Source organism: Danio aesculapii, chromosome 17 (genome assembly GCF_903798145.1).
Source record: "Danio aesculapii chromosome 17, fDanAes4.1, whole genome shotgun sequence".
Taxonomy (NCBI): Eukaryota; Metazoa; Chordata; class Actinopteri; order Cypriniformes; family Danionidae; genus Danio; species Danio aesculapii.
The window spans coordinates 51,306,929-51,331,928 of NC_079451.1; the positions used below are offsets into that span (position 1 = coordinate 51,306,929).

A 25,000-nucleotide genomic window follows, 5' to 3' on the forward strand; every position below is an offset into this window, starting at 1 on the left:
ATTTTGCTTTTTTGTTTTATTTAGTCTTATATTATTTTATTTTTTTAAATATTTCTGTTTGTATTATTTTGTATTATTGTTTTATTTTAATACATGTACACACACTCGCGCGTGCGTACACACACACACACACACACACACACACACACACACACACACACACACACACACACATGTATAAATAAAGTTGAAGTCAGTCATTTCTAATCATAATAGTTTTAATAACTCATGATTTATTTTATCTTTGTCATGATGACAGTAAATAATATTAGACTAGATATTCTTCAAGACACTTCTATACAGCTTACAGTGACATTTAAAGGCTTCACTAGGGTAATTAGGTTAAAATGCTTTTAAAAAAATTTAAACTACTTTTATTCTAGCCGAAATAAAACAAATAAGACTTTCTCCAGAAGAATAAATATTATCAGACATACTGTGAAAATTTCCTGAATCTGTTCAACATCATTTAGGAAATATTTAGTTTATTTTGTTTAATTTGGTTGTTCCACTAAAATAATAATTTAATTGTTTGTTAATAATTTGTTATGCATTCGTTTATTTTTATTGATTTACTTATTAAATATTATCAATAAAATAATAAATAAATCAACTAATTAGTGTAAATATATATTTAAAATACCTTATTTTAATACATTAAATACATTAAGGTTTATTTTTATTTTAATTATCTTTTAGAGTTCATTTTATGATATATTGTTTTTAAATTTGTTCTTGTGTTTTAAAATATATTATAAAAGTTTTCGTTATCATAAACTCTTTTTATATTTATCATAATTTAATTTGAATAATTAATTATAGTTATTATTATTTGATCATTGATATTATTGATATTAATTGATCATTTTTGGATAGTTTGAGCTTGGGATCGCCTCACAGCAAGAAGGTCGCTGGTTCGAGTTCCGGCTTATTCAGTTGGCATTTCTGTGTGGAGTTTGCATGTTCTCCCCGTGTTGGTGTGGGTTTCCTCTGGGTGCTCCGGTTTTCCCCACAATCCAAACACATGTGCTATAGGGGAATTGATTAACTAAATTGGCCGTAGTGTATGAGTGTGAATGCAAGCGTGTATGGGTGTTTCCCAGTGTTGGGATAAGTTGGCGGTTCATTCCGCTGTGGCGACCCCTGATGAATAAAGGTGCTAAGCTGAAAAGAAATTGAATGATCGAATGTAAATATTATTTATATTAAATCTCAAGTCACAATTAAAAACATTTAATTAGTTAATTTTTACTGTTATTTTAACATTAGTTACACGTTATATGTGAGCTGTAGATGGATCTTTACTGTGTGTTTAATTCCATTGAAGCTTTGATGCACAGCTTGATATTGCTCAGTTTTAGAGCCGCATGTTGTGTAACTGTTAGACTGTTGTTCTGTCATTTGCATGAGTGAAACTATGATGTTGATCAGATCTCTGCTTTACGTCAGACGTGTGTGTGTGTGTGTGTGTGTGTGTGTGTGTGTGTGTGTGTGTGTGTGTTTGGATGGTGGTTTTACTAATGATGTGATGGAGAAAGTCTGACATTTGCATTTAGTGTCTGATTGTAACTTCCTGGAGGAAAACATCATGTTTTGTTCCACAGAGATCATTAATCAATCAGAGAGATCATTACTTCACTGTGCCGCTGATCGCTCAGAAAATGATGATTACTATACATGTTTGAGTGTGTGGGATTTGTCCGATTGTTTGTTTTTTGAAGCCTCTTCTGCTTTTTTGTTTGATTGTAATAATGTAAAATAGTGATATAATAGCTGTTTTCTGTGTGAGTATACAGTAAAATATATATTATTATTTTGATGCGGGACTGAATTTTCACTTCTTTAGCATTACCATAATCTTTTTCTAGTATTTTGTATTTAGTTCTTATTTAATTGTAGTGATTTTAGCATGATTTAATGCACTAATCTAATTTTAAAATATTTAATATTTAATATTTTATTTATATTATATATTTTATATTATATTATATTTATATTATATATTATATATTATATATTTTATTGAATTTTTGTTGTTTTATTTAGTTTTGTATTTGTTGTTTATTTTATTTTATTTTTGTTGTTTTATTTTATTTTATTTTTTGTTTTATTTTATTTTTGTTGTTTTATTTTATTTTTTATTTTATTTTATTTTTGTTGTTTTATTTTATTTTATTTTTTTGTTTTATTTTATTTTATTTTATTTTTGTTGTTTTATTTTATTTTATTTTATTTTTGTTGTTTTATTTTATTTTATTTTTTGTTTTATTTTATTTTATTTTTGTTGTTTTATTTTATTTTATTTTATTTTTGTTGTTTTATTTTATTTTATTTTTGTTGTTTTATTTTATTTTATTTTTGTTGTTTTATTTTGTTTTATTTTTTTTGTTTTATTTTATTTTATTTTTTTTGTTTTATTTTATTTTATTTTTGTTGTTTTATTTTATTTTATTTTTGTTGTTTTATTTTATTTTATTTTTGTTGTTTTATTTTATTTTATTTTTGTTGTTTTATTTTGTTTTATTTTTGTTGTTTTATTTTGTTTTATTTTTTTTGTTTTATTTTATTTTATTTTTGTTGTTTTATTTTATTTTATTTTTGTTGTTTTATTTTGTTTTATTTTTTTGTTTTATTTTATTTTATTTGCTGCTGTTTTATTTTATCAAATTTTTTGTTGTTTTATACAGTAAAATATATATTATTATTGTGATGCAGGGCTGAATTTTCACCATCATTACTTTAGCATTATCATATTTTTTTTCTAGTATTTTGTATTTAGTTATTATTTAATTGTAGTGATTTTAGCATGATTTAATGCACTAATCTAATTTTAAAATATTGAATATTATATTTAAGTTTGTATAATATTTAATTAAGCTTAATATTGCATTAAAGTTATTGATCAAAAATGTTTTTACTTTTAGTATTTTTATATTTATTTATTTTTTAATTATAGTGATTTCAGCTAAATCTAATTTCACGATTCCTTATTTTTAATGTTTAATGTTTTATTTAAGTTTATATTATATTAAAGTTTAGTATTGTAATTGTTTTAATTGCGTTGTGTTGTTAAAATAAACTGCATACTAATGTTTAAATGTTTGGGATCGTCACAAAGTCTATTTTTGAAGCCATTTTTGCTTTTTTGAATCAATTATTAATATAAAATAGTGCTATATTATTAAAGTTCATTATTAAAGTTGTTTTCTGTGTGGGGATATAGTAAAATATCATTTATTATTGTGATGCACACCGAAAAAAATTATTCAAAGATGATTCCTTGGATTTACTCAATTTTTTACGTTAAGTGGTTGTAAACAATTTATTTGTGTTGAATTTAAACAAACAAATTAAGTTGAACATTGTTAAATTTAGTTTTTTTGTTTAAATTCAACACAAATAAATAGTTTACAACAGTTTTGCATGCAACACCTTTTTTCAGTGCAGGACTGAATTTTCACATCATTACTCCAGCGTTAACATAATGTTTGATATTTAGTTTATTTATTAATTAATTTATTTATTGAGTTATTTATTTATTGTAGTGATTTATCAACTGATAATGGACTAATCTGATGATTAAAAATATTTAATATTATATTTGTTTCTAATATTTAAGTTCATTATTGTAATTACATTACAGTTATATTGTTCAAAGCATTATATGCTGATGTTTAAATGTTTGGGATTGCTCACAGTGTTTATTTTTAAAGCCATTTCTGCTTTTTTATAATCAATTATTTAATAAATAATAAAATCAATTTAGATGAGCTGTTTTTGTGTGTGAGTACAGTAAAATATATATTATTATTTTGATGCGGGACTGAATTTTCACTTCTTTAGCATTACCATAATCTTTTTCTAGTATTTTGTATTTAGTTATTATTTAATTGTAGGGATTTTAGCATGATTTAATGCACTAATCTAATTTTAAAATATTTAATATCATATTTAAGTTTCTATAATATTTAATTAAGCTTAGCATCGCATTGCAGTTATATTGATCAAAAATGTTTTTACTTTTAGTAGTTTTTGTTTTATTTATTTTAAATTATAGTGAATTTTAGCAACATTTAATGCACTAAATATTTTTAATATTTTATTTAAGTTTATATTATATTAAAGTTTAATATTGTAATTGCTTTAATTGCGTTGTGTTGTTAAAATAAGTTGTATACTAATGTTTAAATGTTTAGGATCGTCACAAAGTCTATTTTTGAAGCCATTTTTGCTTTTTTAAATCAATTATTAATATAAAATAGTGCTATATTATTAAAGTTCATTATTAAAGCTGTTTTATGTGTGGGGATATAGTAAAATATATTTTATTCTTGTGATCTAAAACTGAATTTGTTGCATTACTCCAGCTTTTAATGTCACATGATTTATTTTTAATAGTTTTTTGTTTTTTAATGTCAGTATACATGGATGTTTTAAAATTAATTGTGCTTATTTTAGCATCATTTAATGCACTAATCTGGTTATCATGAAAATTACCATCATATTTTATCTTTCATCCAATTAAGAAGCATTTAATTTTAGTGTTCATATGTGTATTTATCCATCCATCTATCCATCTACCTGTCGACAGATAGACACATACACTGTAACAGTATCAGTAAATAAGCAGTCATTCATTTTCCTTTGGCGTAGTCGCTTTATTCATAAGGGGTCGCCACAGCGAAATGATCCACCAACTATTCCAGCAGATGTTTTACACAGCGGAAATCCTTCCAGCTGCAACCTAGTACTGGGAAACACCCATACACTCTCATTCGCACACACACTCATACACTACGGCCAATTTAATTAATCAGTTCCCCTATAGCGCATGTGTTTGGACTGTGGGGGAAACCGGAGCACCCGGAGGAAACCCACACCAACACGGGGAGAACATGCAAACTCCACACAAAAATGCCAACTGACCCAGCCGGGACTCGAACCAGCGACCTTCTTGCTGTAAGGTGACACCACAGAGCCACTATGTTGTCTCTACTTTTGAACTGAATTACATAATTAAATGTTTATTTATATTTTAATAGCTGCTAGTGTAAATGGAAGTGTGTGTGTGTGTGTGTGTGTGTGTGTGTGTGTGTGTGTGTGTGTGTGTGTGTGTGTGTGTGTGTGTGTGTGTGTGTGTGTGTGTGTGTGTGTTTTCTTACATCTCGTACAGTCTGTATTTTTAAGGATTGAGGAATTCAGACTATGAAAATCAACCGTCTCTCGAATATGCCTGGAATTCCAGTAATTCCTGCACAGACGTTCAGTTCCCAGAAGTAGCTGCAAATGCAGACAGAGAGCGCAGGTTACCGTGAGCAGATCAGTAATGAGTTTCTGTGTGTGTGTGTGTGTGTGTGTGGTGTTGTCAAATACTACACTCACCTTGACTGAGTTAATCATTGTTTGTGTTTCTGCTGGACTCTCACAGCAGACATGAAGGTATGTGGGTTAATGCAGGTTTTTAAGTCTGGTTTAGGCTGTGTGCACTTGTTCACTGATAAGGGATTGGGCTGAAATCATCAGTCTGTCGAGTTTGCTCGGTACCGTGTTGCTTATTTTTTGGGGGGGTTTAATTTTATAACAAAGAAAGAAAGAAAGAAAGAAAGAAAGAAAGAAAGAAAGAAAGAAAGAAAGAAAGAAAGAAAGAAAGAAAGAAAGATAGAAAAAGAAAGAAAGAAAGAAAGAAAGAAAAAGAAAGAAAGAAAGAAAGAAAGAAAGATAGAAAAAGAAGGAAAGAAAGAAAGAAAAAGAAGGAAAGAAGATAGAAAAAGAAAGAAAGAAAGAAAGAAAGAAAGAAAGAAAGAAAGAGAAGGAAAGAAAGAAAAAGAAGGAAAAAAGAAAAAGAAAGAAAGAAAGAAAGAAAAAGAAGAAAAGAAAGAAAGAAAGAAAAAGGAAGAAAGAAAAAGAAGAAAAGAAAGAAAAAGAAGAAAAGAAAGAAAGAAAGAAAAAGGAAGAAAGAAAGAAGGAAAGAAAGAAAGAAAAAGAAGAAAAGAAAGAAAGAAAAAGGAAGAAAGAAAGAAAGAAAAAGGAAGAAAGAAAGAAAGAAAGAAAGAAAGAAAGAAAGAAAAAGAAGAAAAGAAAGAAAAAGAAGAAAAGAAAGAAAGAAAGAAAGAAAAAGGAAGAAAGAAAGAAGGAAAGAAAGAAAGAAAAAGAAGAAAAGAAAGAAAGAAAAAGGAAGAAAGAAAGAAAAAGAAAGGAAGGAAGAAAGAAAGAAAAACAAGGAAGGAAAGAAAGAAAAAGAAAGAAAGCAAGAAAGAAAAAGAAAGAAAGAAAGAGAGAAAGAAAAGGAAAGAAAGAAAGAGAAGGAAAGAAAGAACGAAAGAAAGAAAAAGGAAGAAAGAAAGAAAAAGAAGGAAAGAAAGAAAAAAAGAAAAAGAAAGAAAGAAAGAGAAGGAAAGCAAAGGAAAGAAAGAAAGAGAAGGAAAGAAAGAAAGATAGAAAAAGAAGGAAAGAGAAGGAAAGAAAGAAAAAAAGAAAAAAGAAAAGAAAGAAAGAAAAAGGAAGAAAGAAAGAAAAAGAAGGAAGGAAAGAAAGAAAAAGAAAGAAAGAAAGAAAAAGAAAGCAAGAAAGAAAAAGAAAGAAAGGAAGAAAGAAAGAGAGAAAGAAAGAAAGAACGAAAGAAAGAAAAAGGAAGAAAGAAAGAAAGAAAAAGAAGAAAGAAAGAAAAGGAAAGCAAAGGAAAGAATGAAAGAGAAGGAAAGAAAGAAAAAAAGAAAAAGAAAGAAAGAAAGAAAGAAAGAAAGAAAGAAAGAAAGAAAGAAAAATAATGGCGAGGAAGGAAAGAAAGAATGAAAGAGCAAGAATGATTTGTTTACAAAAAGGTTTCGTTATTTCTTTATGTGCACACAATTTTCCAGTTTTCTTTTTTAAACTAATTTAGTGAAGGAAGAAGCGAAAAGCGAGGGAAAGAAAAGAAGAAAAGGAAGGAAAAGAGAAAGAGAACAACAAGAAAAAAACACAAAGATTAAAGACAGATGGAAAGAGAGAAAAGAAAGGGAAAGATGAAATGAAAGATGGAATGAAGAAAAGATTGTAAAATGGAAAGAAATAAAGATGAAAAGAGGGAAAGAAAGAAAGGAAGGAATAATTGAGAAAAAGGACAAGAAGACTGAGTGAAAGAAAGAATAAAGAAAAAAGAAAGGATTGAAAGTAAGAAAGAAAGAAAGGATTGATTGAGAAAATGAAAGAAGAAAAAAATGAGGGCAAGAAAGATTGAGAGATAGAAGAAAAGATAAAAAGAAAAAAGAATTGAATGAGAGAAAGCAGAAAAGAAAGGATTGATAGAAGGAAAAAAGAGAGAACAATAAGAAAAGAAATACATGTGGAAGAAAGTGTGGAAAAAGTAAGAAAGGATGAAAAGAAAGAAAGTAAGAAAGGATGAAAAGAAAGAAAGAAAGTAAGAAAGGATGAAAAGAAAGAAAGAAAGAAAGTAAGAAAGAAAGAAAGGGAAGAAATAAAAATAAACGGGAGGATAGAGAGAGAATGAAAGAGTGATGATTTTCTTTTACAAAAAGGTTTCGTTATTTCTTTATGTGCACACAATTTTCCTGTTTTCTTTTTAAAACTAATTTAGAGACGGAAGAAGGGAAAAAAGAAGAAAAGAGGAAGGAAAAGAGAAAGAGAACAACAAGAAAAAAAATACAAAGATTAAAGACAGATGGAAAGAGAGAATGAAAGATGGAAATAAGAAAACAAAGAGAGAAAGAAAGATGAAAAATGGACAAGAAGACTGATAGAAAGAAGGAAAAGAAAGAAAGAATGAGAAAATTAAAGAAAGAAGGAAAGAAAGAAAGAATGAGAAAATTAAAGAAAGAAGGAAAGAAAGAATGAGGGCAAGATGAAAAGAAATATTGAGAGAAAGAAGAAAATATAAAAAGAAAGAAAAGATTGATTGAGAGAAAGAAGGAAAGAAGAGAGAACAATAAGAAAAGCAATACATGTGCCTCAGTGTTTCCTCTTATATTTTCCAGCTGTGGTGGCAGGCCTTTTACACAGATCTACAAACTACCTGTGGTGTTATTTCAATAACAAATGTGGTGAGATCAGTATTATTTCAGTTATGTCGAACAGTTTCCATAATTATACTTTATAGCGTATGTAACGAGTACATCTCCAGCATTTATTAGATTGGCTAGGAATATTTCTGAATGTCTTTAATAGACCTACAGAGCGGCGTTAATGCGTCCTGAAGTACAGTGAAACAGCTATACGTCATTGTATGCAGAGAGACAAAGAAAGAAGGGATTGAGAGAAAGGAAGAGAACGTGTGGATTGTTTACTTTAGGGTTGAATTATTTCTTCTTCTGCTGTGTAATATTTGCTGCTATATTGAGGCTAAATCTGCCGTTGGGATTTGCAGTGTGTTGTATTGGAGTTTACAGTGCTTTACCTCAAAGATTGACAGTGTTTTACCTCAGTTTTCTGCTTGATCCTCCATCAGTGCCGACTGTAGATTCCTGTAGATCAGACTGAGTCATGATTGAGCCGGTCTGAGCAGGTGTTGTTCAGTGTTTGTCATCCGTACGTCATTTATTTCCACATAAAGAGAGATGTGTTTGAGGACGCCGCGCTTCAGATGAAGATTGTCAGGTGTGTGTGTGTGTGTTTTTCCTGTCAGTGCCTGAAGCAATGTTCATTTAATCATTACATTCACATCTATGCATTTAGCAGAAACCTTTAAGCAGAAGTAACGAAGAAACAATCCTGAGAAATTAATTACATTAGAATTACAATGAGAAATTAATGACATTAGAATTACAATGAGAAATTAATTACATTAGAATTACAATGAGAAATTAATTACATTTTTGTGGAAAAAAACTGCTGGTGATGGATTTTTTTTGTCTTAAGCGTAAACTCTCATAATATACAGTACTGTGCAAAAGATTCAGAGCAACATGTTTGTTTTACTGATGTATTTACACTCACTGGCCACTTTATTAGGTACACCTCACTAGTAATAGGTTGGACCTCTTTAGCCTTCAGAACTGCCTTAATCCTCCATGTCATAGATTCAACAAGCTACTGGAAATATTCCTCAGAGATTTTGCTCCATATTGACATGATAGCATCACGCAGTTGCTGCAGATTTGTCCGCTGCACATCCATGATGCCAATCTCCCGTTCCACCACATCCCAAAGGTGCTCTATTGGATTGAGCTCTGGTGACTGTGGAGGCCGTTTGAGTACAGTGAACTCATTGTCATGTTCAAGAAACCAGTCTGAGATGATTCATGACATGGTTTATGACATGGTGCGTTATCCTGCTGGGAGAAGCCATCAGAATTATTAGAAAATAATACACAGCGGAAGTGAGTGGCCGTAGCTCTTGTGTGTGTGTGAGTATCTGTGTGTGTCTGTGTGTTTGTTTGTTTCTTCAATTTTAAATATGTATTTTGTTCATTTGTGTGTGTGTGTGTGTGTTTGTTTAAATTAAAGTGGTATTTTGTTTGTTTGTGTTTGTTCGTTTGTGTGTGTGTGTGTGTGTGTGTGTTTGTTCAAATTAAAGTGGTATTTTGTTTGTGTGTGTGTGTGTGTGTGTGTGTGTGTGTGCGTGTGTGTGTGTGTGTGTGTGTGTTTGTTTGTTTGTTCAAATTAAAGTGGTATTTTGTTTGTTCGTTTGTGTGTGTGTGTGTGTGTGTGTGTGTGTGTGTGTTTGTTTAAATTAAAGTGGTATTTTGTTTGTTTGTGTTTGTTCGTTTGTGTGTGTGTGTGTGTGTTTGTTCAAATTAAAGTGGTATTTTGTTTGTGTGTGTGTGTGTGTGTGTGTGTGTGTGTGTGTGTGCGTGTGTGTGTGTGTGTGTGTGTGTTTGTTTGTTTGTTCAAATTAAAGTGGTATTTTGTTTGTTCGTTTGTGTGTGTGTGTGTGTGTGTGTGTGTGTGTGTTTGTTCAAATTAAAGTGGTATTTTGTTTGTTTGTGTTTGTTCGTTTGTGTGTGTGTGTGTGTGTGTGTGTTTGTTCAAATTAAAGTGGTATTTTGTTTGTTTGTGTTTGTGTGTGTGTGTGTGTGTGTGTGTGTGTGTGTGTGTGTGTGTGTGTGTGTGTGTGTGTGTGTGTGTGTGTGTGTGTGTGTGTTTGTTCAAATTAAAGTGGTATTTTGTTTGCGTGTTTGTTTGTGTTCGTGTGTTTGAAAGTTTGTTTGTTTGTTTGTTTGTTTGTTTGTTTGTTTGTTTGTTTGTTTAGCACCATTATCCCAGGCTTTAAAAACAAATATTAGAATCTTTTAAATGATCCTTGATCTTATGGCAGCCAATTTAATGAAGTTAATGATGGAGTCATTTATTTATTTATTTATTTATTTATTTATTTATTTTGCAGATCAAGTAACTCGTATCATATGTAAGAAAGAAAGGGTTTATTTTATTTTGGAAAAATAAGATTCACAGAATCAGTAAAGAAGCTTTTCCAGGCGTTGTCTGCAGAACTGACAGTGATGACGGAGAGCTGATCTACTGCACCTTGTTTTTTATTGGCTTTCAGTGGCTTTAAATTCATAACAAAGCAGCTTTATTGCAGGTGCGTCGTAAATTTCTTCATCTGTCCTCCAGCGTATGAGAAACTAAAGCTCATCTGAAGATCCATTGTGTCGTTTCCCGAGTATTCTGTTCCAGGGAGTCTGATTCAGCTCTTCAGGGTGTTACTTACACTAGGCTATCCAAACCATGCTCAAACAATCCCCATTTACCCCCATTTCCCGGTTTGTTTGACAAGTGTGAGTGCTCTGAATCAGGCCCAGTCGCGGTTGGGTTGGGCGGCCCTCGTCCTGTTGGAAGTGGTGTTCCAGAGCGTGGTTCAGTTGGGCTCAGGCACGGTTCGCTTGTAGTATAAAAAATTAGCACGATATCATTTATTATTGATCAATTATTGAATATTTTTAACAATACATTTAGGTATATTATTTTTTTTTAAACCACTTTATTTTCATTTACCAACACTACTAAGGCAAATAGTTTTAATAGTCAGAAAGATTTAAACAAAATATCTGATCTCTTTATAATAAAATAAACATCAGTGTTAAAGAAACACTCAACTCAATAAATAAAATGTTACAAAGTGTGTGCAACGCTAAAGGTATATCAACATCTGTAAGGTGTCAATAATAATAATAATAATAATAATTCCTTACATTTATATAGCGCTTTTCTGGGCACTCAAAGCGCTTTACACATAGGGGGGGATCTCCTCATCCACCACCAGTGTGCAGCATCCACCTGGATGACGCGACAGCAGCCATTTTTGCGCCAGACCGCACACCACACATCAGCTGATTGGTGTAGAGGAGACAGCGTGATGAAGCCAATTATCATATGGGGATGATTATGAGGCCATGATTGACAGAGGCCAGTGGGCAGATTTGGCTAGGATGACGGGGTCAAACCCCTACTCTTTATGAAAGACATCACAGAGTTGACCACAGAGAGTCAGGACCTGGGTTTAACGTCTCATCCAAAAGACGGCGCTCACTGAGCAGTATAGAGTCCCCGTCACTATACTGGGGCATTAGGACCCACACAGACCGCAGGTTGGGTGCCCCCTGCTGGCCTCACTAACACCCCTTCCGGCAGCAACCTAGCTTTCGCATGTTCCATCTTCCATCCAGATACTGACCGGGCGCAGCCCTGCTTAGCTTCAGTGGGCGACCATGTGCCAAATTAGTGAAAATGTGCTTTAAGGACAACAGAGGGAATGCTTTGGAGTGGCCATCACAAAGCCCTGACCTCAATCCTATAGAGAATTTGTGGGCGGAGTTGAAAGTGCTTGTGTGAGCAAGACAACCTACAAATCTGACTCAGTTACACCCATTCTGTCAGGAGGAATGGGCCAAAATTCCTGCAAACTATTGTGAGAAGCTTGTGGAAGGAGACCCAAAACATCTGACCAAAGTTATACAGTTTAAAAGCAAAGCTAAAAGTACCAAGGAAATGTGGGTAAACTTTTATTGTGTAGAAATTCATAAAAAAATTCTCTCATTATTCTGGCATTTAGCAAATGTAAATGATTTAGCTAATCTTAACGGACCTACAATAGTAAACGTTTAGTATGATTTACCAGCAGACATTTCTTTAAATGGTTATGCTCCTTTCTTTAGTGTGTATGTTAACTTCTGGATTCAACTGTATATGCAGTGTGTGTGTGTAAGAGAGACCTTTGTGTGCTTACCTTGATATGTCAGAGAAAATCAGAATAAGCTCCTCAGTTCTCAGTACACAGTAAACACAGTGAGTATATTTCTGCACACACACTATAATCTGCTGTTTTACTCCACTGAACTCCATATTAAAGACAGAAACTGTTAAGCACAGGCCGATCTAAAGGGTTAATGCTTTACACCTTTTGCCTCTTCTTAATGAAGGCTGATTTATAATTCTGCATCGAGTGTACATGTGAGCTCCGATGCAGCCGTTGCTGGTCGCATAGCCCACTCTGTGGCAGACGCTGACGTGCACCTCTCAAAAAATGTAACATCGCAACTACACAGCTCAAGCTCTGTGATTGGTCGGCTTGGTACAGGTGATGAGCGTGGGCGGTGCTGAGAGCCGCAAACCCGATGGAGTGTTTGTGGAGTCTGTAAAGGAGCTCCAGATGTTTTGTGTTCACCTTATGATTAAAGTTGTTGCATGTCTGCTGCTTCCCGCCTCTGAATAAGCGAGTTTTAGCCACTTGTATATTAAGGTAGCGTTCAGAAAAAACAAAACACCAGCAAATAACCTCGACGCAGAGGAACATAAACACCTACTGCCAGCTAGTTCTCCATTTCCACCTGGGGATACTCTTCCCGAGGCCCTCAGACTATGCAGAGTCACTGATTCGATCCAAGACCAACGACGAGATGATCCCAAGGTTTCCATAATCCTGGACCAGGCCGTATCCTGAGCAGCTACTGTGGTGGTCATGGAGGAGTGGAGAACATGAGACTGATTCCTGTGACGCTCCAGAGACAGACGAGTCTTCGCTGAGGCCAGCTTCCAGCCTCCGCAGCTGAGACTGCAGCTCTGCACAAGACGTTTGGCCAGCGGAGAAATTAAAATGGTCGTGCCCAACTGAGCCTGGTTTCTCTCAAGGTTTTTTTTCTTCAATTCCGCCATTTAGTGAAGTTTTTTTCCCCTCTCCGCTGTCGCCACTGGCTTGCATGGTTCAGGATCTGTAGAGCTGCGCATCGTTGGATTTACTCTTCAGTGTTTGGACTCTCAGTAGTGATTATTAAACCACACTGAACTGAGCTGAACTGAACTGAACTTAAACACTACAAACTGAACTACACTGTTCCTATTTACTGTGACCTTTTATGTGAAGCTGCTTTGACACAATCTACATTGTATAAGCGCTATACAAATAAAGGGGAATTGAATTGTGTTTCAGAAGTGTTATTGCAGAGCAACACAAACAGTGCGCAGAAGTATAAATGCACAGCTACAGGCAGGCGCCGCGGGTCACAACAATCACTCAACGCAGAACTATAAACCAGGCTTAAGTAGGTGAATGGAGACACTATGAGAGATTTCTGAAAGTGAGAGGTGTTGTGTGTTTGTCCTCAGATGAGTCTCATCAGGAGTGTCTTCATCAGAACGTTATTACTAAAGACTTATTACTAAACACTGTTACAGGAAGGAAATGAAAACTCACACTTACTAAACCAAACACACACCAGAAGATTTCAACACGGACCTGCTTCATATACAGGGCTCAGCAGAAATGAGACACGCTGTTTTAACTCCCTTTCTTAGTGAATATAGGCAATGTATTGTTGGTACTTGGCGACACGGTGGCTCAGTGGTTAGCATGATCACCTCACAGCAAGAAGGTCGCTGGTTGGAGTCCCGGCCTGGTCAGTTGGTATTTATGTGTGGAGTTTGCATGTTCTCCCCGTGTTGGTGTGGGTTTCCTCCAGGTGCTCCGGTTTCCCCCACAGTCCAAACACATGCGCTATAGGGGAATTGATTAACTAAGTTGGCCGTAGTGTATGGGTGTGTGTGTGTGTGTGTGTGTGTGTGTGTGTGTGTGTGTGTGTGTGTGTGTGTGAATGAGTGTGTATAGATGTTTCCCAGTAATGTGGTTGCAGCTAGAAGGGCATCCGCTGTGTAAAACATATGCTGGAATGGTTGGCGGTTCATTCCACTGTGGTGACCCCTGATGAACAATGGACTAAGCAGATGGAAAATGAATGAATGAATGAATTGTTGGTGCTTTTAAGCAAAACAGTTGCATCCATCAAAATAAGAATTTGGTCACTCAATGCCTTTAGAAATAGTAAGAAAATGCTTTTTAATTCATTTTTTAACCTAATGTAATATTTTTATATGTTTATCTTGATTTTTCCTGTTTATTAACATTTTTAATGTAATATTTTTCCCTAACATATGAACTTTTCTGCTCTGTGATCTTCGGTTTTTTATTAAACTAGTTCCATTTTTGTCGTTGGTGCTTACTAATCTTATGTACAGTTGAAGTCAGAATTATTAGCCCCCCTGTTTAATTTTTCCCCAAATTTCTGTTTAACAGAGAAATTTCTGTTGATTTTTTTTTCAGCACGTTTCTAATCATAATAGTTTTAATAACTCATCTCTAATAACTGATTTATTTTATCTTTGCCATGATGACAGTAAATAATATTAGACTAGATATTCTTCAAGACACTTCTATACAGCTTAAAGTGATGTTTAAAGGCCTAATTAGGTTAATTAAGTTAAAGTTAGGGTAATTAGGCAAGTCACTGTATATAATGGTTTGTTCATTAATTCATTCATTCATTTTATTTTCATCCATTCTTTTATTCATGCATTTGTTTATTCATTCGTTTTTTTTTTCTTTAGTTTATTAATTAATTTATTTTATTTGTTCATTCATTTAATTATTTATTTACTATTTCATTCATTCATTCATTTGTTCATTCACTAATTTTTTCATTCATTCATTTTTTTCATAATTTTTTATGCATTTTATTTGATCATTCATTTATTAAATTGTTTTATTGAATAATTTTTATTCATTTACTCATGCATTTATTCATTTTTCATTCATTCATTTATATTAATTTGTTTATTCATTAATTTATTTGTTCATTAATTCATTCATCAATTAATTCATTTTTTTCATTTATCTATTTTTTCATTCATTTGTTCATGCATTTCATTGTTCATTTATTAATTTATCTTATTTGTTCATTCATTATTTTATATTTAATTGATTCTTTCATTTATTCATTCGTTAATTTGTTTGTTCATTCACTCATTTATCAATTCATTCATTTTCCTTTCGGCTTAGTCCCTTTATTAATCTGGGGTCGCCACAGCGGAATGAACTGCCAACTTATCCAGCATATGTTTTACGCAGCGGATGGCCTTCCAGCTGCAACCCATCTCTGGGAAACATCCATACACACTCACTCACACTCATACTGTACTCTACAGACAATTTAGCTTACCCAATTCACCTATAGCGCATGTGTTTGGACTGTGGGGGAAACCGGAGCACCCAGAGAAAACCCACAAACTCCACACAGAAACACCAACTTACCGAGCCTAGACTCGAACCAGCGACCTTCTTGCTGTGAGGCGACACTACCACTGCGTCACCCATTTTTCATTTATTCAATCCGAATTTTTTTCATTCATTCATGCATTCATTCATTCATTCATTTTTATATTTTTCTCTTTGCCATGATGACAGCACATAATATTAGACTAGAAATTCTTCAAGATACTAGTATTTAAAGGCTTAACTAGGTTAATTAGGGTAAAGTTAGGGTAATTAGGCAAGTCATTGTATAACAGTGGTTTGTTCTGGAGACAATCCAAAACTAATATTGCTTAAAGGGCTAATAATATTGACCTTACAATGGCTTTAAAACAATTAAAAACTGCTTTTATTCTAGCTGAAATGAATCAAATAAGACTTTCTCCAGAAGAACAAATATTAGAGGAAATACTGTGAAAAATTCCTGAATCTGTTCAACATCATTTGGGAATTTACAGGAGGACTTCATCTGTACACACAGTATATAAATGTTTTCCGGTGTTCCTGATGTCATCGATGAATCATGAATCGCTGATGGATTTACAGGATTTGATTGTGTTTCCCGTGTGGAGGCTTGTGTTTGGATTTCACCAGTCATCATAGATTCAGGAAGGATCATAAAATGAGCTCAGTTTTATCGTGAATCTACAAGCCCAGAGTTTCTCAGGAGTCGAGTGGAAAGAACGAGACTGTCAGGAAAGGTTTGGCATGAGCGCATCCGTATGTCTGCATTATCAGCGAGTGTGCAATGACAGTTTCCCAGGATTGTAGGACTGATGTTCTCTGCTTTTGTCAGTTTCCATGAAGACAGCCGATGAAGCTGATATGGTGTTAAAGATGATATGATATGGGATTATGCTAATATTTACTGCTGCTCTTCTTTCAGGGATGCTTTAATCATGTCTTTAGGCCTTAGATAAGAGGCTGTTTTATTTTGTAAATGCAGTTTTAGGGGAACAAATCTTTGCAGGTTATTTAAGCATATACTTTTGTTTTGTTTTATTATTACTTTCTTTTGTTTCTCTTATTTATTCACTCGTTCATTCATTCATTCATTTGTTAATTTTTTTCATTAATTTATTTCTTTATTAATTTATTTGTTCATTCAGTTTTTTCATTCATTAATTTAATTTTTCATTCATTCATTCATTCATTCATTCATTCATTCATCATTCATTTTCTTTTCGGGTTAGTCCCTTTGTTAATCTGGGGTCGCCACAGCGGATTGAACCGCCAACTTATCCAGCACATGTTTTACGCAGTGGATGCCCTTCCAGCTGCAACCCATCACTGGGAAACACCCATACACACTCATTCACACACATACATGCACTATGAACCATTTTTAGCTTACCCAATTCACCTATACCACATGTCTTTTGACTTGTTGGGTAAACCGGAGCACCCGGAGGAAACCCACACCAACACGGGGAGAACATGCAAACTCCACACAGAAATGTCAACTCACCCAGCCGAGGCTCGAACCAGCGACCTTCTTGCTGTGAGGCGACAGCACTTACTTCACCACCACATCGCTTGATTGATTGATTCATTCATTTATTTTATAATTTGTTCGTTTGTTCGTTCGTTTATGTTTTTTTCATTCATTAATTCATCCATTCTTTTTTTTGTTCATTCGGTCATTTATTAATTAATTCATGTATTAATTTATTCGTTCATTCATTTATTTATTCATTCATTTATTTATTCATTTATTTGTTCATTCATTTATTTATTCATTCATTTATTTATTCATTTATTTGTTAATTCATTCGTTTATTTTTTTCATTCATTCATTTATTTGTTCATTCATTCATTCTTTTCATTCATTTATTTATTTATTCATTGATTCATTTGTTTGTTCTTTTATTCGTTTATTTGTTCATTCATTCATTTATTCATTAATTGTTTTTTCATTCATTAATTCGTCCATTCATTATTTTATTTGTTCATTCAGTAATTAATTCATTCATTCATTTATTCGTCCATTGATTTATTTATTTTTTCATTCATTCATTTATTTGTTTGTTCATTAATTTATTTGTTCATTCATTCATGTTTTTATTCAGTTGTTTATTCATTCATTAGTTTTTTTCTTCATTTATTCATCCATTTATTCATTTATTTATTCTCACAGTTTTATTTATGCATTTATTTATTAATTAAATATTTCATTCATTCATTCATTCATTCGTTGATTTTTTTTCATTCATTTTTCATTCATTCATTTATTCATTTTTTCATTCATTAATTCATTAATTTATTTGTTTGTTTGTTCATTTATTTATTTATTCATTCATTCATTCATGTGTTTTTCATTCATTTATTTATTAATTCATTTATTTATTTGTCCATTCATTAATTTATTCATGTATTCATTTATTTATTTGTTCTTTCATTCATCAATTAATTCATTCATTTATTCATGCATTTATTTGTTTATTCATTTAATAATTAGTTCAGTTTTTCATAAATTTTTCCATTCATTTATTCATTCATTCATTCATTCATTTTTTTCATTCATTTATTCGTTCATTTATTGTTCATTTATTGTTCATTTCATTCATTTATTAATTTATTTGTTTTATTTATTCATTCATTTCTTTTATGTTGATTCATTCATTTGTACATTTTTTCATGCATTTATTCATTCATTCATTCATATTCATCTATTCATTGACTTATTTACAGTTTTCTTGTATATTATGTATCATTTTAAACTGTGGTCTGACCCAAAGGAAACGTACTACATGTGTGAACACTTGTGTTGTTTTGTCTGTCTGCAGCAGAATGCCAGCGCTTATCCAGCGGTTCATCAGTGGGTAGTCCAGACCCTCGAGCTTCAGACTGCGGATCTCTGTCCAGCACTGAAGACGGCAGGCCGCTCAGCACCGTCTCCTCATCTGGATCCGCTGTGGAAGGAACCGGTGACTCCTCCACAACGCTGACCGCAGGAGTGCACCTCCACCTGGAGCCCAGCTCTCCACAGGGATCCTTGGAGCCTCCAGAGCTGCTGGGTTTGGGCTCTCCGTTCGCCAGCGTCACGATGGCACCGAATCCTCAGCTCACACACGTGGATCGAGTCGTGATGGAGATTATTGAGACGGAGCGGATGTACGTGATGGATCTGCGCAGCATCGTGGAGGTGAGAAACACTGGATGCTGTTTGATAAGAAATGTATACACCAACAATACATTCATTCATTCATTTTCCTTCAGCTTAGTCCCTTTATTCATAAGGGGTCGCCACAGCGGAATGAACCGCCAACTTCATTCATTCATTTTCTTGTCGGCTTAGTCCCTTTATTAATCTGGGGTCGGCACAGCGAGATGAACCGCCAACTTATCCAGCATTTGTTTAACCTAGTATTGGGAAACACCCATACACACTGATTCTCACTCATACACTACGGCCAATTTAGTTTATTCAGATCACCTATAGCGCATGTGTTTGGACTGGGGAAAACCCGGAGCACCCGGAGGAAACCCACACCAACACAGGGAGAACATGCAAACTCCACACAGAAATGCCAACTGACCCAGCCGGGGATCAAACCAGCGACCTTCTTGTTGTAAGGCCACAGTGCTAACCACTGAGCCACCGTGTTGCCACCAGCAATATATACTTTTAGCAATATTCAAAACTAATATTATAACGGTCTGTTGTGCATGCATTTAGTTTTTAAAGATGTATTTTTGGTTATGTTGAAAAATATTTGTATAAAACTAGGGTCTGCTTGTTTTGATAAATGATTTAAAATATGTGGCTTATTGATGAGGCAAGTACATTTCTTTGCTGGACCTTTAAAAAATAAATTTAGCATATAGCCCTAAATACAGTACACTTACTGGCCACTTTATTAGGTACACCTGTTCAACTGCTCATTAATGCAAATTTCTAATCAGCCAATCACATGGCAGCAACTGAAAGAATGGCCAGACTGGTTCCAGCTGATAGAAAGGCAACAGTAACTCTAATAAGCACTCGTTACAACCGAGGTCTGCAGAAGAGCATCTCTGAACACACAACACATCCAACCTTGAGGCGGATGGGCTACAGCAGCAGAAGACCACACCGGGTGCCACTCCTGTCAGCTAAGAACAGGAAACTGAGGCTACAATTCACACAGGCTCACCAAAACTGGACAATAGAAGATTGGAGAAACGTTGCTTGGTCTGATGAGTCTCCATTTCTGCTGCCACATTCAGATGGTCGGGTCACAATTTGACATCAACAACATGAAAGCATGGATCCATCCTGCCTTGTATCAGCGGTTCAGGCTGGTGGTGGTGGTGTAATGGTTTTAAAGATATTTTCTTGGCACACTTTAAGTCCATTAGTACCGATTGAGCATGGTGTCAACGCCACAGCCTACCTGAGTATTGTTGCTGACCATGTCCATCCCTTTATGAGCACAGTGTCTCCATCTTCTGATGGCTACTTCCAGCAGGATAACGCACCATGTCATAAAGTGTGAATCATCTCAGACTGGTTTCTTGAACATGACAATGAGTTCACTGTATTCAAATGGCCTCCACAGTCACCAGAGCTCAATCCAATAGAGCACCTTTGGGATGTGGTGGAATAGGAGATCCACATTATGGATGTGCAGCTGACAAATCTCTAAGGAATATTTCCAGTACCTTGTTGAATCTCTGCCATGAAGGATTAAGGCAGTTCTGAAGGCAAAAGGGGTCCAACCCGGTACTAGTAAGGTGTACCTAATAAAGTGGCCGAGAATTGTCCGTCTTAAATTTCATTCTTCGTGGTCTTATAAAGTTTTAAATTTGACTTTGTGAATCCTGCAGAAACCCTGTTTATTTTTTACTTGGGTATAAGAGGACAGAATTCTTAGCTAATACCTTCTATGTTTTTTTCAGTTTGTTTAATTTTATTCACGGTACACTTGTGGCACTATGGGTTGTGGTGTGTGTGTGTATAGGGGAGTATATTTGGTGATGATAGATCTGCTGTACTTTTGTTGTATGTTGTATTAACAACATAACAATTGAAACCGAAAACAAATTTCTCTAGAGGGTGAATAATTTTGCTCTCAACAGTAAGTACATATAGTAAACCGGAAAGAGGATGAGGGAGGGGATGAAAAGGGGAAGGAAAAGAGAAGGAAAGAAGAAAAAAAGAGGACATGATAATGGACAGAAGACCGGACAGATGTGTTTCTCTTTTCTTTTTTTTCTTCTCTCTCAGTATTAATATTGACAATACATCAGTATTATTATTGCCTTCATTATTATTTCCATCACATCAACATTATTATTATTATTGATGTTATTACTACTATTCTTATTTTTTTATTAGAGGGATCTGAGCAGCATCATAGAGGTAAGAAACACTGAATGGTGTGTAAAACTGTAGTGCGTGTGTTGATGCAGAAATGCCTTCGTGTCTCGGGATAAAACATAATGGACCAAAATATAAACTAAAAACCAACCAGTATTTAAAAAAAATGGACAAATATTTTAAAAATGTAAAAGAACCAAATCTAAGATATTTTCATTCCTGGTTAATCTTTTAATTTTAATTTAACAAAACCAATCTATGCTTGCATTTCTTATAGTGATATTTAAAATCTTAATAGAATAGAACAAAACCAACATTTACATTTCCCTCCAATATTTAAAATCCTAATAGAACAAAACCAACAAACATTTACATTTCCCTCCAATATTTAAAATCCTAATAGAACAAAACCAACAAACATTTACATTTCCCTCCAATATTTAAAGTCCTAATAGAACAAATACTGTAAAACCAACGTTTACATTTCCCACCAAGATTTAAAGTCTTAATAGAACAAAACCAACGGCCATTTACATTTCCCTCCAATATTTAAAATCCTAATAGAACAAATACTGTAAAACCAACATTTACATTTCCCACCAAGATTTAAAATCTTAATAGAACAAAACCAACTGACATTTACATTTCCCTCCAATTTTTAAAATCCTAATAGAACAAATACTGTAAAACCAACGTTTACATTTCCCACCAATATTTAAAATCCTAATAGAACAAATACTGTAAAACCAACGTTTACATTTCCCACCAATATTTAAAATCCTAATAGAACAAATACTGTAAAACCAACATTTACATTTCCCACCAAGATTTAAAATCTTAATAGAACAAAACCAACCGCCATTTACATTTCCCTCCAATATTTAAAATCCTAATATAACAAATAAAACCAACATTTACATTTCCCTCCAATATATAAAATCCTAATATAACAAATAAAACCAACATTTACATTTCCCACCAATGTTTAAAATCTTAATACAACAAAATCAACCTCCATTTACATTTTTCAACAATATTTTCTGACATTTACATTTCCCACCAATATTTAAAACCTTAATTGAATAAAACTGACCAATATTTGCATTTCCCACCAATACTTAATAGAACAAAACCAACAGACATTTACATGTCCTACTAGGGCTGGACCGATAAACCATATGTCGAATCGTGATTAAAGTTTGTCAAAAAAAATAATAAGCTCTGGACTTTTTTACTCTATATGTGATCTAAGAGCCAATCACACAGCAGAAATGTGCAACAACGGGAATCTAAAAGTGTGCTGATATAAGAGACGTACAGAATTTTCAGCCACCAAAAATTTATCAGCAGAAAAGTTATGACATTTAATGGACTCTCTAATTTTTGTGGCTTCAGTCATTGTTGGGATACTCTTTTAAATTTTTAAGCATTAACATCTTATATCGAAATATATTCAAAATGGAAAAATAATTATTGAGATTGCATTTTTGCCATTTTTGCCAAATCTGAATAAAACAAAACCAACTGACAATTACGTTTCCCACCAATATTTAAAAATCTGAATAAAACAAAACCAACTGACAATTACGTTTCCCACCAATATTTAAAAATCTGAATAAAACAAAACCAACTGACATTTACGTTTCCCACCAATATTTAAAAATCTGAATAAAACAAAACCAACTGACATTTAAGTTTCCCACCAATTATTAAAAATCTGAATAAAACAAAACCAACTGACATTTACGTTTCCCACCAATATTTAAAAATCTGAATAAAACAAAACCAACTGACAATTACGTTTCCCACCAATATTTAAAAATCTGAATAAAACAAAACCAACTGACAATTACGTTTCCCACCAATATTTAAAAATCTGAATAAAACAAAACCAACTGACATTTAAGTTTCCCACCAATTATTAAAAATCTGAATAAAACAAAACCAACTGACATTTACGTTTCCCACCAATATTTAAAAATCTGAATAAAACAAAACCAACTGACAATTACGTTTCCCACCAATATTTAAAAATCTGAATAAAACAAAACCAACTGACATTTACGTTTCCCACCAATATTTAAAAATCTGAATAAAACAAAACCAACTGACAATTATGTTTCCCACCAATATTTAAAAATCTGAATAAAACAAAACCAACTGACATTTACGTTTCCCACCAATATTTAAAATCTGAATAGAACAAAAACCCAACCAATGTTTTAACGACTGGTTTTAATGATAATACAAATTTGAAAAGGTAATACTAACCATCAGAATTTACCGTGGTTTACCTTGAAACCAGTAATTGTGACAACACCATCTGAAAGCAAGTCTGTATAGGGGGATCTCTTTAGGAACACCTTTACTCCTTCATCCTCTTTTACAACCAACAGCGTAAACATTTCCCGTAAGGATACCAGCCTCAGACACACGCATGTTCCTCACACTTTAGCAGATCACCCACAATGCCCTGCTTTAAAACAACAACAACAAACTAGGGCTGTGTGTGATATATATAGTTGAAGTCTGAATTATTCACCCTCCTGTGAATTATTTTTTTCTTTTTCCAATATTTTCCAAATGAGTTTTTGTGTTTTGTATTTAAATATTATTATTTATATATTATTTATGTAGTTGTTACTGAAGTTTAAAGCATTTTGTGTCGCTCTAAGCTGCATTAACACACAAAAAAACACGTAGAACTTCATGTGCACCTTTAAAAGAAATCAGAACAACAAAACTCTGCAAAATAATGTCTAGTTATAGTTAAAAACCACATAAATTATTGGTATTGTCCTTTTGTTTTGTGAATAACACACTCCCCTTGAGCAAATGAATGATCAACTGCACCGCTAATAAGAGTGTGTGAGCTTTTGGCCTTTGCTGTTTGTGTAGCTGGGTCAGTGTGAAGTGCTGCGTCTGCAGGAAACCCAGAATTCCTCTGGTTTGTAGGTTTTCTCAGGTGTCGCTCCTCTGGCAGGAATGTGTTTGCACCGTCACATTCCTTCAGTGCAGACTTCTCAGACTTCAAGACTTCACGTTTCAATGCATTAATATCTTCTTCATTGTGTGTGTCTTTTGTAGATTCCCATAATGCATTGTCATCTCATTAGAAAATATATATATGCAATATATATAAAATATATTTGCAATGCTTTGAAAATAATGTTTAAAGGACACCTGTAATGAAAATCATCTTCTGGAAGCTGTCTGGACAGAACTGTGTGTAAGGTATAGTGTGTCCACAGTCTTATTGGAGGGATTTAAACACAATAAGTCTCCTTTTTTAAAAATATCCTGACGTTAAAGTTGGATCCAAATCCCTCCCATTTTGAAGCTGACCGCAATGTGACAGGAGTGCAATGAATCTGTTAATGATAACTGAGCTGTATTCTCACAGGTGCTTCTGATATTGCACAGATGCTTTTAACACGTATCCTATTATTTGCATACGTCATTTAATAGCAATACCGCTCTTTTTATGACCTGCAAATATTACTTTAATCTAAGTCAGCGCAAGCCCTTTTGCGATCGTGTGTGCGGTGTTAAATTTTACATATAGCTGACAGCGTCTGGCGATTAAATGAAGGATTAAACAGAAACTCTCATGCCTAAAATGTGTAGATGTGGCAAACAATTATCTGAAAATTCCCTCACACAGACTTTACAGTAAACGTTTTAGTTATTTTCAGAGCGGACTTGAAGCCAATAGAAGTCTTTTATTCATTCATTCATTCATTCATTTATTCATTCATCCACTTTTTAAAAAATGTAGATGGTGGATTACCATTCAGCACATGATCAGTAATCAGATGTGCCATTATTTGTAGCTTTAGGTGGTTTCTAAAACTAAATCTGTCAGTGTTTTCATTCTCATCTTCAGCGCTTTACATTTTCACGGTTGTAGCTCTGGTCATCTGAAGGCGGAATGCATTGATCGAGTGATTGACAGCTGATTTTAATCAATCCATTCACGTTCAGTTCTAGAGCAGTGGGCCAATAAGAAGAGCACGAAGGCGGGGCAAACATTGCCAGCTTTGTTTACTGCAGCAAGTTGACATGACAACAGTTTTAAACTGTTCCTGGGCGCTGCGTTTCAAGAGCAAAGATGCATTCTGCCTGAATGTGCTGTGAATCTCCTAAATCCGCGCATGCGGTGAACATTTTGCAGTAAAAACTGA

General features: G+C 33.5%; 1 protein-coding gene across 1 annotated transcript in view; it reads left to right on the forward strand.

Annotated features, from left to right (window-relative positions):
• LOC130244133 (pleckstrin homology domain-containing family G member 3) overlaps positions 1–25,000 on the forward strand; it is a 130,390-nt gene that overhangs the window by 51,269 nt on the left and 54,121 nt on the right. Inside the window, exon 3 of the mRNA XM_056476416.1 lies at positions 18,301–18,659. Coding sequence (XP_056332391.1) covers positions 18,301–18,659 — 359 coding nt within the window. The remainder of the gene's footprint in view (positions 1–18,300; positions 18,660–25,000) is intronic.